This window comes from Zea mays, chromosome 5 (assembly GCF_902167145.1).
Source record: "Zea mays cultivar B73 chromosome 5, Zm-B73-REFERENCE-NAM-5.0, whole genome shotgun sequence".
Classification (NCBI taxonomy): Eukaryota; Viridiplantae; Streptophyta; class Magnoliopsida; order Poales; family Poaceae; genus Zea; species Zea mays.
In genome coordinates, this window is record NC_050100.1 from 165258316 (window position 1) to 165274393 (window position 16078).

The 16078-nt window shown below is 44.9% G+C and overlaps 2 protein-coding genes across 26 annotated transcripts; one reads left to right on the forward strand and one right to left on the reverse strand.

The window, feature by feature from the left end:
- Positions 1–407: 407 nt before the first annotated feature.
- Positions 408–10768, reverse strand: LOC103627170 (uncharacterized). 24 transcript variants are annotated; one of them, XM_035959183.1, is made up of 17 exons: positions 9689–10768; positions 8671–8752; positions 8552–8592; positions 7848–8003; positions 7443–7757; positions 6665–7311; positions 6018–6488; positions 5086–5238; positions 4348–4431; positions 3918–4107; positions 3693–3742; positions 3251–3333; positions 2849–2933; positions 2455–2482; positions 2138–2229; positions 719–811; positions 408–638 (listed from the first exon to the last, which is right to left on the reverse strand). In XM_035959183.1, exons 1-3 carry the CDS (start codon positions 10612–10614, stop codon positions 8566–8568), a joined length of 1035 nt encoding a protein of 344 aa, XP_035815076.1. In that variant the 5' UTR covers positions 10615–10768; the 3' UTR covers positions 408–638; positions 719–811; positions 2138–2229; positions 2455–2482; positions 2849–2933; positions 3251–3333; positions 3693–3742; positions 3918–4107; positions 4348–4431; positions 5086–5238; positions 6018–6488; positions 6665–7311; positions 7443–7757; positions 7848–8003; positions 8552–8565. The 24 variants fall into 24 exon arrangements, with proteins under 24 accessions (XP_035815076.1, XP_035815075.1, XP_035815074.1 ...); XM_035959182.1 differs by lacking the exon at positions 3251–3333 and having other exon boundaries at positions 2849–2986; XM_035959181.1 differs by lacking the exon at positions 3251–3333 and having other exon boundaries at positions 3693–3822.
- Positions 10769–12420: 1652 nt separating this feature from the next.
- Positions 12421–15876, forward strand: LOC100276303 (uncharacterized). Of its 2 annotated transcripts, none has more exons than XM_020553222.1 (2): positions 12421–12742; positions 15391–15876. In XM_020553222.1, the coding sequence occupies exons 1-2, from the start codon at positions 12542–12544 to the stop codon at positions 15664–15666; spliced, it is 477 nt and encodes a 158-aa protein (XP_020408811.1). In that variant the 5' UTR covers positions 12421–12541; the 3' UTR covers positions 15667–15876.
- The last annotated feature ends 202 nt before the right edge of the window (positions 15877–16078 follow it).

Consider the following 16078-nt stretch of genomic DNA (forward strand, 5'->3'; position numbering starts at 1 on the left):
AGCTCCAGGATAATGAACTAACCAATGAAAGCATGTTTTTAGGCAAAGAAACAACAAACAAAAGGTTTCATGAATATAACTTGACCTACTAATGATTGGCCAAGTTGGATTTTGAGCAAAAATGATTTGCATGGACCAGTTCCAATAATTGCAAGCACCTATGACCTCACACAAGCTATAGTTGGCTTGTTTTTTAAATAACATGCACCATAGAAATCCTTATTTCTGAAAATATCAAAATCATCAAGATGTGAAATTACATGAACAGTAATGTAGTAGTACTTCCTCATGTTTTTTAAATAACATGCACCATACAACTCCAATGCCATCTCTATGACTCTACAGCCATAGCAGTAGCCATCACGAGATCAAACCACCCACCCGCCCAGTTGCATATGCGATCGTCGTTATCAAGAGCAGGGTTTCCGCAATATAGCAAGTAATTAGTTCTGACGTAACACCCACTTGTCCAAACCACAGCAATTGTGATAGCTCAAGCACAAGGAGAGACTTGCTGGCAAAGAAAAAAAATTATGAAACTATCCTGCGGCCACAACCGTTCAAGAGTCGCAGCAAGCTGATTTCTGCGCCTCTGCTGCATCAGCTTCCCCTTCAGCCTTGATCTTGATAGTTCGATCCTGCAAACAGGTAAGCTAAGGAACTGTGGAAGAGAAAGCAGACGTGCCAAAGGTTCAACACGCTATGCAAAGGACCGCACCTCAGGCTTGGAATCAGTCTCTGAAAGTCTCTGTTTGATATCCCTTGCTATAGAAAAGAAAACCTGCTCGACGTTCAGGTTTGTCTTTGCACTCTGCAGCAAATGATAAAAACAAATTATGCATCACAGACTTATGCAAATGTAAGCGCATGATGCCTAGGAAAAAGCCACATCATATAACAGTTATGGTGCAAGAAAGGAATACTGTAGGTAATATAGTTGGCAATGTAGTAGTGAAACAACTAAATTAAAATAACAAAATTTATGTATGGCTAGGATCACAAATGAATTATGAAATATTTTCTTATAACAATATAAGACACATTTTGTATATAAGTTATCATAGTATTATATGTTCCCGTTGCAACGCACGGGTACTGACCTAGTTTCAAAATAAAATTGATAGGGCGAAGACTGCTCTATTCCTAGAGCTTGAATTTCAACACAGAAGTCGGCAGAGATTGCGAAGGCATCACCATGCCGTAAATTCGAAGGAACAAACGCACTTGGAAAGAGGATGTGAAAATGCGAACTCAACCTTGAAGTCAGCACACATCACAAAGACGAACTGGGAGGCAACAAAAAAAATTAAGTATACGATTTCGGAAACAGAAAGCAAAAATGAACGACCTTCTGGCGCTGCAACTCAAGAGTGAGAACTGAGAACAAAAGTTCTTCAGATATACCATCACAGGTTCATCAATACGACTCCGAGGTGGTAGGTAGTCTAGGGGACCAACTGAGTCACTCAGACAAACCAATAGAAAACTATACAAAATTACGGCCCTAGCATCACACGTTCTTATTGTCTTTATTATTGTCAAAGTTGCATTAGGGGCAACGCCATCACAGCCCCGAAAACTGAAAACATGACCAGCACCATCCAGAAGGGCACCGCCTTCTTCTGGTTCTTGTCACGGCGCGCCTCCGCCAGTGGTTGTGCCCTATTGGCCACGGTCGGGGCTTGCTGGGCAGCAGGGGATGGAGCAGGTGCAGGATTCTCCTGAGGCACCGGCTCTGCAGCAGTGTTCTCCAATTGTAGCTGTTGATTGTACTTCTCAACATACTCTGGGAAAAGTTTCCTGAAGTGCGGACAGTTTTTGCTGCAAGACAAACACTTGAACTATTGAGCCACACAGACTTGCCACAATGAACAAGTGGGGTATTTAGAACATGACTTCAAGCAGATGAAGTGATGATAGTAACTTAACAACTTTACATAGGAACTCCAATCAATGTTTGCACTTAAAAACGGAGCACACCGACCAAAAATTCAGTTGTTTCTTTCATGTAAAGGTATAAACACTACACTACTTGTTCAGAAGCTAATGACCATTATGTTCCTGTGGGGGTAGTTTCTAACAGTTCTACAAAAAGAAAATGGTCAGAATGAAATAGCCTGCAGAGAAATGCATCTACCTCTCACAATTGTAGGCAAGGGAAGCTTTTGCTAAACGCCTCTTTTCTGCATCTGATGTCTTGATGCTTCCAGTTGTCAGTGCATCGTCCATCTGCAAGTATGAGAATTATCAACATTGAGAAAACACCTTAAAACAAGGAAGTTCTGGCAAGGGAAATGCCAAGAATTGCTTGCTGCAATGTTGAGCAACTAAGCCTGGAGCAACAACTGATCTTCCAAATTTTATATGCGTGCTAGAAATTATGACTAAACCTAGACATTCTTTTTTGGAAAGGTTAACTCATAGTGAGGTACTGAGGTGCAAGGAACAACTTACCATGAAGGACAGAAGCCCAGTGAGAATGCTGCAGCATAAAGTTTTACATGTCAGACCAACAAAGGAAAGAAAATGCAAACAATTTGAACTGAAGCATATTGACTGCTAGATAGTGAAGGATGAAGGATCCATAGAACAGCACAGTTAAAGTACTAACAATGAGACTATCATTTCAGTTCTCTCATCTCATGGCAACAGAAGTTGAAATGGTTGAGAGCATTGATTTGCCTAGCAGTAAATTAAGAATTTGTACATTGTACAGTAGCTGAATAATTAAAGGTATGCTGTGTCTTCCAAAAAAAACATTACTGTTCATGTAATTTCAGAAACATACATGGTACATAGATGACAAGTGAGAGAAGTTGTAAATAAGTACTTCAGATCAGAAACATACCTCAAGATATGTGTGGACGCTTGGTTTGAAAGAAGTCGTAGAACTGAAGCATCAATTGTAATAGTAGTAGTACTTCCTCATCAAACTGTTAAAAATGATATTACATGGTACACAATATAGGTTCCTTGATCTTATTTACTGTAAGAATATCAGTGCAGAAATGCATCATAATGTTGTCTTCAATACATCAAGTCACAAATTTATCATTAATACATGACAATGGTTACATATGCACTAAGATTATGTGTTTCAGTTCATTCACAAAATAGCTGTAGCACAAGAAATAAACCTCATGTGATACATTAGACAAGGAACCTCCATTCATCAAATGTAGTATCCATATGGCTGCCATATTGACAAGGTTTAACTGGCGCACATGCTCAAATAACAATAACAGCCTACCAAAGAGGGGTGTTGTATGGACATCTCCATATCACCAAATATGGGGATGAGAAAAGGGAAAGATATGGTTGTTTGCTTCAAATCTGTTCATAAAACAGATTAGAAGACATCAATATGTGCAGTTCTTTCCAATCAACAGTTTCTTTTTTCCCTTTATGTAGTGAAGGTCTCTTCAAAAACACCCATACTTAAAACAAAACTGAAAATAAGCTTACTCAAAGAGATTATCAGTTATTGATTGCATTACATCGAGCTACACATACAGGATGATACTCAATGTAGTGTGGTTGTGCCTAACTGAAACTCCCTAGTGCAGAGCTAGCGCTTTTTTTTCTTACTCAAAGAGAATATCAGTTATTGATTTGCAGAAACTATCGATTATTTTTAAAACTATCGAAGACTATTTTGTCGATTATTTTTAAAACAATGTAGTCTGGTTTACCTGTTATGTTTCAAACTCATGTTGGCTAGCCCAGTTGACATGGACATCACCTGAAGCAAATATAGATGAGAAAGGAGTGGATTTCGAGGGGGGGCAACTGGTCACACTATCACTATACCATGGCTCCATGCTATGACGTACACATGACCAAGTCAGAGAAGCATAATTTAACATAAAAATGGCAATAATGTCCAAATCCTGACCGTATAATCTGATAACACTTACCAGGTACAGTAAGGCTGTTGAGGAGACTAAGACAAGATCCCAGCATCTAGTGCAGCTACCAAGCCAATACCATACCCTGTTAGAGCATACCACACATGATCCCACCGTTTTGGGGGAGACATAGCTGGTGGAAAATTCACATCCTTGAACTTCCTGTTATCAAAAAAGAGTACCAGAGCTAGAAGCATCCCTGGAATGGCATGAAGGAAGAAAAAGATCTAGGTGATTAAATTCAAGTCATCAGTGGTATGAATGGATTATACGCAAAAGCAAGAGCAAAGTTGAAAAATTATAGACTACACAGAAAAAAGACTCAAATCACTCTGATGCAGTCATGCTGCTTTTGGAAATAAAAAAATCCCATATTACAGATGAGCGCTAGAACTTGTCAGATTTGAATAATCTGTTTAGAGGATTTGAGGAACCGTACCCGGTTGTTCTTGTTTGAAGATGCTCCACCAAACAGAGGATTTGAGGAACCGTACCCGGTTGTTCTTGTTTGAAGATGCTCCACCTGAGTAACACAACGAAAGGGTAAGAACTGCATTGTCCCTTTATACTGAATAGACAAGGTGATGCACTCTGGACATGTTCAGAGTCAGAAACATAGAGGCATTTTAGCATAAGTGTCTACAAGAACAGAATATCTCATTGTTTTAGCAGATCATAATGAGGGAAACAAAGACACAAACAACCAAACATTTTACAAGTCCTATATGAAATTCTCCTAGTAGATCCAATAAAAGTAAATTGTATCACCTAGAATGTAAAATTCCAGTCCAGTTTACTCTTTTACAGTCTAGACCTGTGGATCCATGTCGAGGAAAGGTAGGTGATGGATGAGAGCCTCCCATCAGCGTCCGTCGGAGCCGTCGTGGTGCGAGTGGGACCGGCGGGACCTCTTGGGCTCACACAAGGATTATCTCAAATGAGGTGTTCAAATGGACATCCTAAACGTGACACTTTTTTTGGATTTATGATTTTTTTCTTTGGACAAGTTAATAGTTGTGCTGGTTTGCTATACTTTATTTAGAAAAAACAGTCCTTTCCCTTGTTATTCGACTGAGATATCACATGCATTTCATTAATATCTTCATGATGTACTAATTGTTCTTCTCATTAATTCATAGATAGCACGAGATAAAAAGAAAAAAAGAAAAGATAGCACCTTTTTTCTCCTTCCTCAGTTCTGTGATAATATTTTAGATAATGATACTGATATCTCTGTACATCACAATTAAAGGTGGCTCTACCCGAGAATTTGAATTTGAAAGGTAACTTCAGCAATGAACATAGATTGAGCATGCAAATAATCCACTTCCTGCAAAGAAAAAAGATAAGGCGTAATTGGGACTCTATGCGTAAGTTGCTACTCGTATCACACAAGGAATAACAAGACATTCCTGTAGTATGTGGATAGTCGACTTCCAATGGCAAAAAGATAAGGCACAAGAAAATCTATATGCATATTTGCAATAGGAAAAAGTATCCCACAAGGATGAAGATATTTTGTAAATTTAATAGAAAAAGGGGTAAAAGAGCATCTCTATAAACATGTAATATCTCTGTAAATAGTAGCAAATCAGCATTGTGCAAAAGTATTGCCTAATTCGAGTTGAAGTTCCATAAATCAAGCTGAAGTTCCATAACCACGAATAGTAGCAAATCAGCATTGTGCAAAGTAGAACAGACGAGCTCAAATTAATGATGCTTGAAAAAAAACAACACATAAATATACTCTATCTCTCTAAATGATTAACAGGGTATCTAAAGAAAACTATGCATTTCAAGTTGTAGCAATAAAAAGATGCACTATATAGCTACAATATTTAGACAAATGAGAACCTACACATCATGTTATTGCGATCTTTTCATAGAAACCAACAAACCAAGAGCATCATGTTATGTATCCTTGTGAACTTATTTTAGTATCTTTCAGTAGCTGTTGTCAACTAATTTAGACTTGTGAACTGATACTGGTAATATAAAATTCTAGGTCACCCTGATACTAAAAAATCCCAGGTCACCCTGATACTAAAAATCACCCAGATACTTATGGTAAAATCACCCAGATACTTATGGAAGAGTTGGAATGCTTACTGCCGAATCTATTCCCAGGTCACGACATCTTCAATTTCTGTGGTCGCATCATATGTGAATCAGAAGTGGCTTTAGAGTTTCTTAGCTGCCACCATCTTCATTTTTCTTAGCCGCCACCTACCTGTTCTAACACCAGCGATTAATAAATTAGAAAGTTAAAAACAATTGAGAGGAAATTCAATATGAACTGGATGCTGTCGCGCCGATGGAGGAAGGGGTACTGGAGCCGCATTGATGGAGGATGGGGTGTTGGGAAGTCGGTCGAAGATGCCTCATCGTCGCAGATGAGCTGGCCGATGTCGCGCCGATGGAGGAAAGGGTGTTGGGGAAGTCCTTCGACTCTAGATCGAGACCACACATCTCACCATGGGTTCGCAGGAGGCGCGATGGCGTTGAGCGCCCGTTGCTGTCCGCCACTGCCGCATCGGGATCTTGTGTCCATTTGCTATGAGAACACTAACTGTCCGCTCTCTAAAAAGCATAAAATATAAGGTTCAATAACAGAAAAAGGTCCAAGCTCCTACTAAAGTACAAACAAAGTGCAAGATAAAGGGATGGGAAAGAAATAGAGGTAGCTTCCTTTACATAAAACTCTAGCTAAGCATGGACATCCCTGTTTCAAATTGCTTTAATGTGTGCGAGCATACCTTCCCAAAGACGCAACCCAGTGGAGTGTAGTCCATCCATGAGCATCCCGGAAGTTCACATTGACACCAGCAATTATTATCGGTCTTATAGCCCAATCATAACCCAGTGCTGCTACTAAATGAATCACACCCTGTCCTTCCTTGCACAGAACATTGGGACCCTTTCCATCATCGTTTACTTTGCAGATGAGCCATTGATGCAGCTTCTCTTTCACCAGTTTCTTTAAACTTTGGACCCTAGCAGTGGAAACTACTTCCTTGACAGAAGATTCTTGATTTGACCATTTCCCATCAAGCATTAAGGAATTTATAGCAAGCATTTGATGGTCATCTGGCCCCAAAGTGAGTAGCTTCTCAAGACGAATGTGTAGATGCATTTCATTTACACCATTGGCTTGGGAACGAGAAGTCTCCATGTAATGAGCTTCAGAATCACGATACTCAAATTCTCGCACTTCACTACAAGCCACCATGTTTGAACAGGTCACATAAAATGGAACTCTTCCTGATTGGTGTGCTGGTGCATAGCAGCGTAGCGTGCCATCGGTCAAAACCTCAGCTGGTACTTCAACATCCCCAAACATACATGACCACCTGTGACTTTCCACATGTTCTTTATTCACCAAGAATGTACCAGTAACTGAAACCTGCATCATTAGAATAATTAGCTAGAAAGAGACATGAGTACTACAAACTGCTAACTAACAAACAAGAATTATCAAACTATGGTCTATGGAGGTGAAAAACATAAATACTGTAAGAATTATCAAACTGAAACCTGCCGGAACACCCTGAGGACGGCACCGGGGTCGTCCGCCGCGACGTTCGCCTTCATTAGCGCGTTGTAGAGGTGCGCGTCGGCGCGGACGTCGTGGTCCCTGAGAACCGGGAGGACGCGAGAGATCTCACGCGGCTCGCCACCGCCTACCGGTGTGCGATCGGCACGAATCGTCTGTCGATCTCATCGTCCTTTCGCCTTCTGGGAAACAGAGTCGTCGCTCCATCGGTGCCGCTCGAGCCAATCGCGAACGGGGAGGATGCTGACGCGGAGCGTCGTTTATCTTGTGAATGAGGCAGGTGCACTCAGCCCTATCTGGAAAGCAAACATAACCAAACATAAGTGGAACGCGAAGAAAATACATGACATACTGGAACGAACTGAGGCTAGCTAGTTGTTGCTTACCGACGAATCGGGATGTGCCTCCAGCAGCAAACACCATTATAACAGATGATCTGGCATGTATCAGGGTAGAAGGGAAGAAAATAATTGGACTATAGCAATTTGTGAAAATCCCATCCTCAATATCCTAATACGCAATCCCTAGATCACTGCACAATCCTAGATAAAAGGTCGAGATAATTCAGTTCAAAAACAAAACAAAACATACTAAGCAGTGATCATACCATCCATTAGACTCTAAGCACCAGAGAATGAATACCCAAGCAATAAGAATGTACAACAGGTCATCGTCATTGTATACATGTATGGGAGTGTAACTGTGTTAACTTGAACTTAACAGATGTGCTTATTAGAGGATGATTAGATACAAAATATCTAGACCGATGAAGGTTACAGAACTAACACAACACTTTAAGAAATTTTGATAGCCAGTGGTTTAGACAACAAAACAGTAGCAATCTTTGCAAAGGCTGACAGAGTAGGCAACAAGTGATTATGATACAGGAGTAGGCATATTCGTAATTTTTCTAGATAATACAGTGATCAAATAATAAAATACAGTGATCAAATAATCATAATAAGGTGAACAAATAATGTAGTGTACCTGGTGAAACTAAAACCTGCTCAAAGGAGACATAATACAAGTCTCAAAATACCAATCGATTCATCAACATCAGCATAACCACTTGCATATTAGGAGTACTTACCAGCGTTAGGTGTTCTACGAGACCTGGACGTATTCTTGTGTCTAGAAAATAAAACAATCAGTTTGCTGGCATACATACACAATAGAATAGGCGAGCAGAACAGGGTGCCGAAAATTCACCAGCAAGGGCGCCACTTCGCTGATGTGTTGGATCTTAAATCTCCCCTGTTTTACATGTGGTGATGCTAGGAAAGGAAATCCACTGCACAAACTCAACGGTTGGAGCAACGATTAGCAAGCAGCGACAAACATAGGAAAAATGATTCATCAGAAGGAGAAGGCCAAGGGGGGAGGGAAGAGGCCGAGGAGATGGTATGGGAAGCTGGAGGTGTACCTAGGATAGATCATTCATGGCTCCACCTCCTGGCCATCTCTAATCTTGGTTTGCTATTTATAACTCAAACAACCTTTATACTTCCCTGGTAACATCAAGGAGCGAGATGCGAGTGTGCGTGGTTGGTCCTGTTGCTGGGACCGCCTCGACCGCACGGGCGAAGAACTACCCATTGGCGTTGTGACTGCGGATGTGGAAGAGGGAGGGGAGGTCCTAGGGCTCGAGATGGTAGAGGTCGATCTCGGCGATGGCGTCGACGCGGAGGCGACAGCCGAGAATGCGGTGACGGAGATAGGAGGAGACGAGCTCCTCGTCGTTGAAGGCCGAGGCGTGGGGCACCTCTCCCGCGGCGGCGGCTGCGCATGTGGGGCTCGAGGCGGTAGAGGTCGATCTCGGCGATGGCGTTGACGCGGAGGCGGCGCCCGAGAACGCCACGACGGAGGGAGGAGGAGGCGACTCCTCATCGCGGAAGGCCTAGGGTTTCGGGGGATGCATCGCGAGCGGGGCAGGGACACCGTGGCGTGCGTCCAGGGGGAGTGGGGCGAGGAGGAGGGGGAGCCAGGCGCGACGACGGTGTCGGAGGCTTGAAGCGGAGGCGACGGACGGACGGTGATGATTTGACGCATATAGATGGACGGTGTAGATTGGCTGAAGGCAGAACCAGGGGAGGCAGCCTACCCCTTACAGCCTTAATAGGTAGTATAGATTTAACTGTTTATTATGAATCATCAAAACAATTTGTAGACAATAAGTTCATTACAGATATATCAGTACAGGCAAAAAAATGTGGTAGAGAGCTCTGACCTGATCTTCTGCATTTCTTCAAATACATCAGCTGAGTATGACCGCTCTTCATCAGCAAAATGCATTATACCATCAAGGTGATGCCTTTTGACATGATAGATTGCATTATTCCTTTGACATACAGCAATCTTTCGTACACTCGTGGTATTCTTTCTACATATAAGATGCCTGTACATAACCCCAGAAGACCTCAGAATTTCTGCTGTTTCATAGGACTGTTCAGGCCATTCCACCACCAACCATAAAAGAGGTGCCTGTACAGCTTTCAAAACATGGGCTAGCCGATTCAAGTAATATGCCTGTTGTGGCCGAACAGAAGTGATCGTCACGATTATCAGCAGCTTCTTCACAGGAATGTCAGATTCTTCAATAGCAGGTAATGCAGGTGAAGATTCAGCAAAATCTGCCTCATCATCCAACATTGCAGGAACTGGAGGGCTCTCTTGAACCTGAGGCTCGTCAATCAGTTCGACCTCTTTCTCTACTACAACTGTCTCCAACTCCTTAACTTTGGTGCCCATCATTTCCACCTCAATCACACCATCATGGAACGGAAGCCTCTCGTTTTCGGATACTATTTTCTTGTAAACATCGACAGAGAACAAAGGCATGAACCCAATGAAAATGCCAACCATGAAAAAGAACAGCAGATGGACTGCAACTCTCCTGCAGGTCAACCCCTTTGATTTTGACCTCTCCTGTGATCGGCTATGCCTCTGGGAAGTCATAGCCGCGCACACAGATTTTAGCTTGCTCGACAGCAGGAAAAAGTCCAAGGAGATCACTGAGGCCAGCAACCCCCTCATTGCGACATAGGACTGTGAGTACAGCAGTTTTGGGGACGGCGAGGGATTGTTGAACTCGGACCAGTCCCTAACCGACCCTTCCCGTAGGATAATCCCACTGTTCCTTCGACTGGACACCATTCCAGAATCAAGGCTTCGTGATGCATGTACTCCTCTTGAATTACTCAAAAGCACGAGTCCTTTATTCCACGGTTGTTGCACTTTCTATCCCTTTAACTCATGTAAGACTGCAAAACATTCTTCCCTGATGAGGTCATCAATCGAATCGTACCTGCAAAACAACGTGATGCGAGGCGTGCGTCAGCTCAGCTCAAGATCAATCAATACATGCTCACGCTAACCCATAGAGCAGGCTAAACTGAAACATTCTCCCGGAGCAGCGATCCAAATTGAAGGAGAGCAAGATCCAAAGCTAAAGCCTAAAGGTACAGACTCTAAGAACTTAGAAGATCACCAAGGAAACCAGACATTTCTGAGGCGGGCCTAACTAACAGCCATGGGGGGATCAACTGAACCCCGCAAATTTACTGCTACCATCAATCCACTCCACCGCGCAGACGCCCAGGACGGGAATCCGCAAGCTAGCTGGACGGATCGGATTCTTCTTGTGCAGGACAAAGCAAGCGAACCAGCAACCCGTCCAAGCAAGCAAAGGCCGGGCGAGACGGCTGGAGAGGATCCGATGGTTGATGGACTTCCAGCATGCCTCACATGGTAGGAGGAGAGGATAGGGATCTCGACACCTCTCCCCCACCCCCATCCTCCTCCCCTCAGCCCCTCCGGCGGCCGGGCGGGCAATTCGGCCATGGATCCCCCACGCGGAGGTCAGCGCCCTTTGTCCCCTACTACCTCCACGGTTTCCCCTCGTACTTCTCCGCGTGACCGCTGGTTCATCCCGTGGGTCTCCGCGCGCAGGGGCAAGGCCGATTGGGCCGCTGCGGAGCAGGATTCTCCGTCCGCGTCCCCTACGCGTCGAGGTTCCATGGCGCTCTCCGTCCTTCGTCCCCCCCTCCCCCGTGCCAAGGAAGGTCTGGGTCTCGGGCAGAGACGGTGCCACTCCATGGGGTCCTACGAGTACGTCATGGACGACCGCGCCTCGCTCCGCGTGGCGATCAAGCCGCCCAAGAAGAAGCCCGCGGCCTCCAAGTCGCGCCGCCGCGGCGCCATGTCGGAGTGCGAGTTCGGCGCGTCCACGCGCGAGGAGACCTCGCTCCGCCTGCCATTCCCAGCAACGGCCCTAGACCATGACGGGATTTGGGCGCGCGGGCTTGCGGGTCGCGGCGGGCTGTGCAGGCGGTTCCCAAGCGCGTAGGAAGGCGGCCGTTGCGGGCGTGCGGTGCAGCATGGACGACATCGCGCGACGGGATTCGCGACGGGCGTGCGCAGCGGCTAGCAGGCGTGCGTGCGGGCATTTCGCGACGGGGGTTTAGCGGCGGGCGTAGGGACGGCGTGCGGGTCGCGGCGGGATTCGCGGGCGGTTGCAGGCGTGCGGCGCGGCATGGACGGCGTCAAGCGGCGGGATTCGTGGACAACGCGAGCAGGGGCCGGCTGCGGCTCGCGCCGTCGCGCGGAGGAGGGTAGGAGGCGGCGGGAGGAGTGTAGAGGCAAAGCTAGGGTGCTCGCACGGTTGGACGATCGGGTGGGGGCGGGGCGATGCGTGGGGGGTGAGAGTGCGCGCATCTGACGGCTGAGAGACTCTAGAGCGTATTGGATGGTTGAGATCGTCGGAAGGCAGAACAAGCAGAGGCAGCCTACCCCTTAGAGCCTTAATAGGTAGTATAGATTCAGTCACGCTCTCCATATTGGCAAAACCAAACACACGGTTGAACTTCATCAATAAAACTGTTTGTTAAGTTAAAATGAAAAAAAAAACAGTTTTATTAAGCTGTGCCAGACGGACTTAAAATATTTTATCATCACGATCGTTGTGAAAAATGAATAGAGAAAAATGAAATAGAATGGCAGAAAACCTAAACGTGAGGTTGGCGAAAAGAGAAAAGAACTAGAGCATCCCGTGGAGAGAAGGCGGCGGCAGCGCCTGTGGGAGATGTCAATCCTGTGGGAGAAGAGCGCGGGTTGGCGATGGCTGGTTCGGCGGACGCGTGACTCGAAGCCCTTCTTTTTCACGTTCGCGGCGCTGTGCGGCGTCGTCCCCGGCGTAATCGGCTACGGCGTGATGCAGCTCACCGGCTCCCGCAACGAGCAGCTCGAGGCCCACCTTCGCTCCACGGCCCGTCCCGAGACCACGGTGCGTGCTAGCGCTTCCCTCTTACAGATCCCACCGTGATCGATGGTTGCTATTATTGATTGTTGTTATAAATTATTCTCTTCGATTTGAGATCACTGTTCGGGGAACTATGGTTGATTGGTCGATCTAGTTTACATGTTCAATCAGTTTCTCACTTGAAATTCACGGATTTCAAAGACACGGCAACACGTTTGAGGGATTGATGGAGCTGAACTAGGGTTTGAGCCCTATCTTTTGAGGGATATCATGTAAATGTTCCAGGTGGTTCTTTTTTATTTTTTCTTGTCTTGCATAGTATTTTAATAGGAATTCATAGGTTTTAGGATGCCTGTACCAGATTGATTTACTTGACTGCATCTGACTGGCTGTCTCTGGTTCCCAGACTAAGATGTTAGCGGTGATAGGTGCCAACCATTGGTTGTATTGGTTCGAATAGTTGAAATCCATTCCATTTACAGTTCAGGTTAATAATAACTGTACCTGCCAGCCAGCACGAGCGATGATTAGGGGCAAACCAGCTAGCTTTGCTTCTTCTTTCTTTAATCAAACTGGTGAATGAATTTTGTAATTCATGGCCAGTCAATGTGTCAAAAGAAGCATAAGTGCGCCTTATTTCTGCCAACTCTCTGTAAACTTAAATCTTTGTTTCAGTGTGGACACACCCGTTATTGGCAGTGTGGTGCAACAGTTGTGCAACTATAATTCTGCTAATAGATAGAAAGGTAATGAACCCAACAATAATAATCAAATGTCAACAGTTGTATTATTAGACAATCCAAGCAATGTTCTTATCTGTTCTAAGGTAAATTGGTACATCAGCATCTATGTGTATTAGTAATTTTGGCTAAAGACAGTGTTATGCTCATGTTGAAGTCGAGGGGTGCCCTGTTGCTACAATGCTTATTCCCATTAACCAGGTACTGTATGAATCAAATGCTAGTAATATTGAAGAATCAATCAATATATTAAGTTACAAGTTGTGGAGCAAATATTCAAGACACATAACATTACAGTTCTGTGTTGTTTCACTAGTTAACTCTCTTGTTGTATGTTCAAACTTGCTTTTAGAGCTACTGCAGCAATCTCTACGCATAAGCAGGCTGCAGGATGAAGATACTGATATTCTGTAGAGAGTATATCAATACACCTGCCATTAATTTTGTTTTTTCTTCTTGTGCTGATGCTAGTCAGTCCATCTGACCATTTATTTTACTCTGGGTATTATTCATATGGGACTGGCAAAGTTGATGACCTCTTCATAGCCATGAATGCCAAAATTTGCTGTCTCTAAATTTTGAAGCATTGAGCATTCAAATTATGTTATGTACTAGTTAGAGGTCCATGCATTGCTAGGGTTTCTATATCACATGGTAGCACTCTATATAGAGCAAAGGTGCCCAACGTCATCTGAACGAGAAGCATTCGTCATCGAGTAGGCCCACTGCCCATTAGGTATGGCGACCACCTGGTGACTACTGACTAAATACATCTATTTAGTTGTCGATCGACTTTAGGTGTATTTAAGGCCCACCCTCAACTCCAAACCAACGCTTCCTGTAAACACAAGCAAACGAGAGCTCCAGTGGTTAGATGAGGGAAGCCTGTATTCAGGCAGCCAAGTTCGATCTGTGTAATGTTTTTTATATATCATATAGGTAAACTTTGCTTAATGGGATACACAATTATATATTTTTTACTTTGCAATTATTAGTGTGTGTGTGTATCTCGCTTTAATATAACACAAACACACAATTGTTGTAGTGGTATGAGCCACTTGCTTCGAGCTGAGGGGATGTGGCCACGTTCCTCGTTCCGGGAACGTTCGTTCCGTTCCAGGAACGTGGGAACAATCTCGTTCCCACAGTGTTAAAACCTAGTTTTAGTAGCGTACCGTGTACCACGTTCCCGTTCCTCGATCCCATCGATCCGGGAACCTGGTTAGGGTTCAAATCTTAGCCCTGGCGCTCTGCTTTTTTTGCTGCTTATTCCGTGAATTTGGCAGCGATTTCGGGCGGCACGCGCACGCGGATAGTGCGACAACGATTGACGAAACTCGTGCTTAAAGATAGTAGAGATATCTTGATATTGCAATCTAGATTTGTTAGGTATGCATGGTTGTTGGCTCTTGTGGCTTGGTTGGTTCATGATTTGAAGCCACATGTTTGTGTAAAATAGTTCATCTGTACAAACCCAAGCAGCTTACTGTTGCGGAGTTTTGCTCACATGGCATGCCAAAAACCAAATCAGAGATGGGGATGAGTGCTGTTTTTTTTTCTGTTTCTATAGTCCACTAAACACTGGAACTAACCATCTAGCAGCCCGAGCTCTTGCTTCCACAGCCTCCAGTTTTGAGGAGGTCGACATCCAAATCATAGTTAAGGGAACAAACAAATGGTTTTGGAGAATTAAGGGGGTGGGGGTGGGGGTGATGGGGAAGTTCACTAATATGTGCAAAAGACACTCGCTTGTTTTTCGAGAGCTTGAATCCTTTTAACAAATTAACATCTGTATTACCGGTTTACTAGTACTTGCCAAGCAGATAGAATTTACTATGCTTGACCGTTTACTCGTCCGGATCCTGTTATTTCCTTTCTTTCCACGCCGTGTGCAAGCTGTGTGTGTGTTTTAATGTTCTGCTGCGCTATCAGATGTTTACATTTGTGACTATTCCATGGTCCCCGCCGACTGACGAAACACGTGGCAAGCAGATGATGGGGCAAGTGAACAGGGAGAGGCTGGCGGAGTTTCTCGGCGAGCTGCAACGGAAAGAGGACACGAACGACAGGTACGTGGCCGCGCTGAGGGGGGAGACCCTGACCAGGAAGCGCTACGAGCGCATCCAGCCCTTGCCTGCCGCCAACGCGCAAGCGAGCCAGGAGACTGCCGGAGCCAGCGCGGAGGAGGAGAGGCCCAAGGCAAAGTGAGTCATCAGCGAGACGTGCCTCAGTCAATTTTTACTTGCTGGACATACGCATGCTTCGGCATAATGTAAGCAGTCAGCGCCTGTGAAACGTCATTGCGCTTGGGGTATTTGACTCCCTTTTGTTTTAAACGCTGCTGATGTAAATCTTTTGTGCATTTCCCGTGAGAAGGCGTATTCCGACAGACCGTACAAAAGCTGATGATGAGCATCAGATTCGTGGGCTCTTGCTTTGCCTTTGGTGGTTGAACGAGCCTGCCTTTGGCGTGGCGAGATCTGCTTTTGCCTCGCCTTGGGTGAGCCTGCCTTTGGCGTGCCTCGCGTGCGAGGTGCTGGACGCATCAACTGCCCGGGCCGATCGAGGCCAGATGTCACACCCGGATTTTAGGGATCCAAAACCCGGGCGCGAATATAAT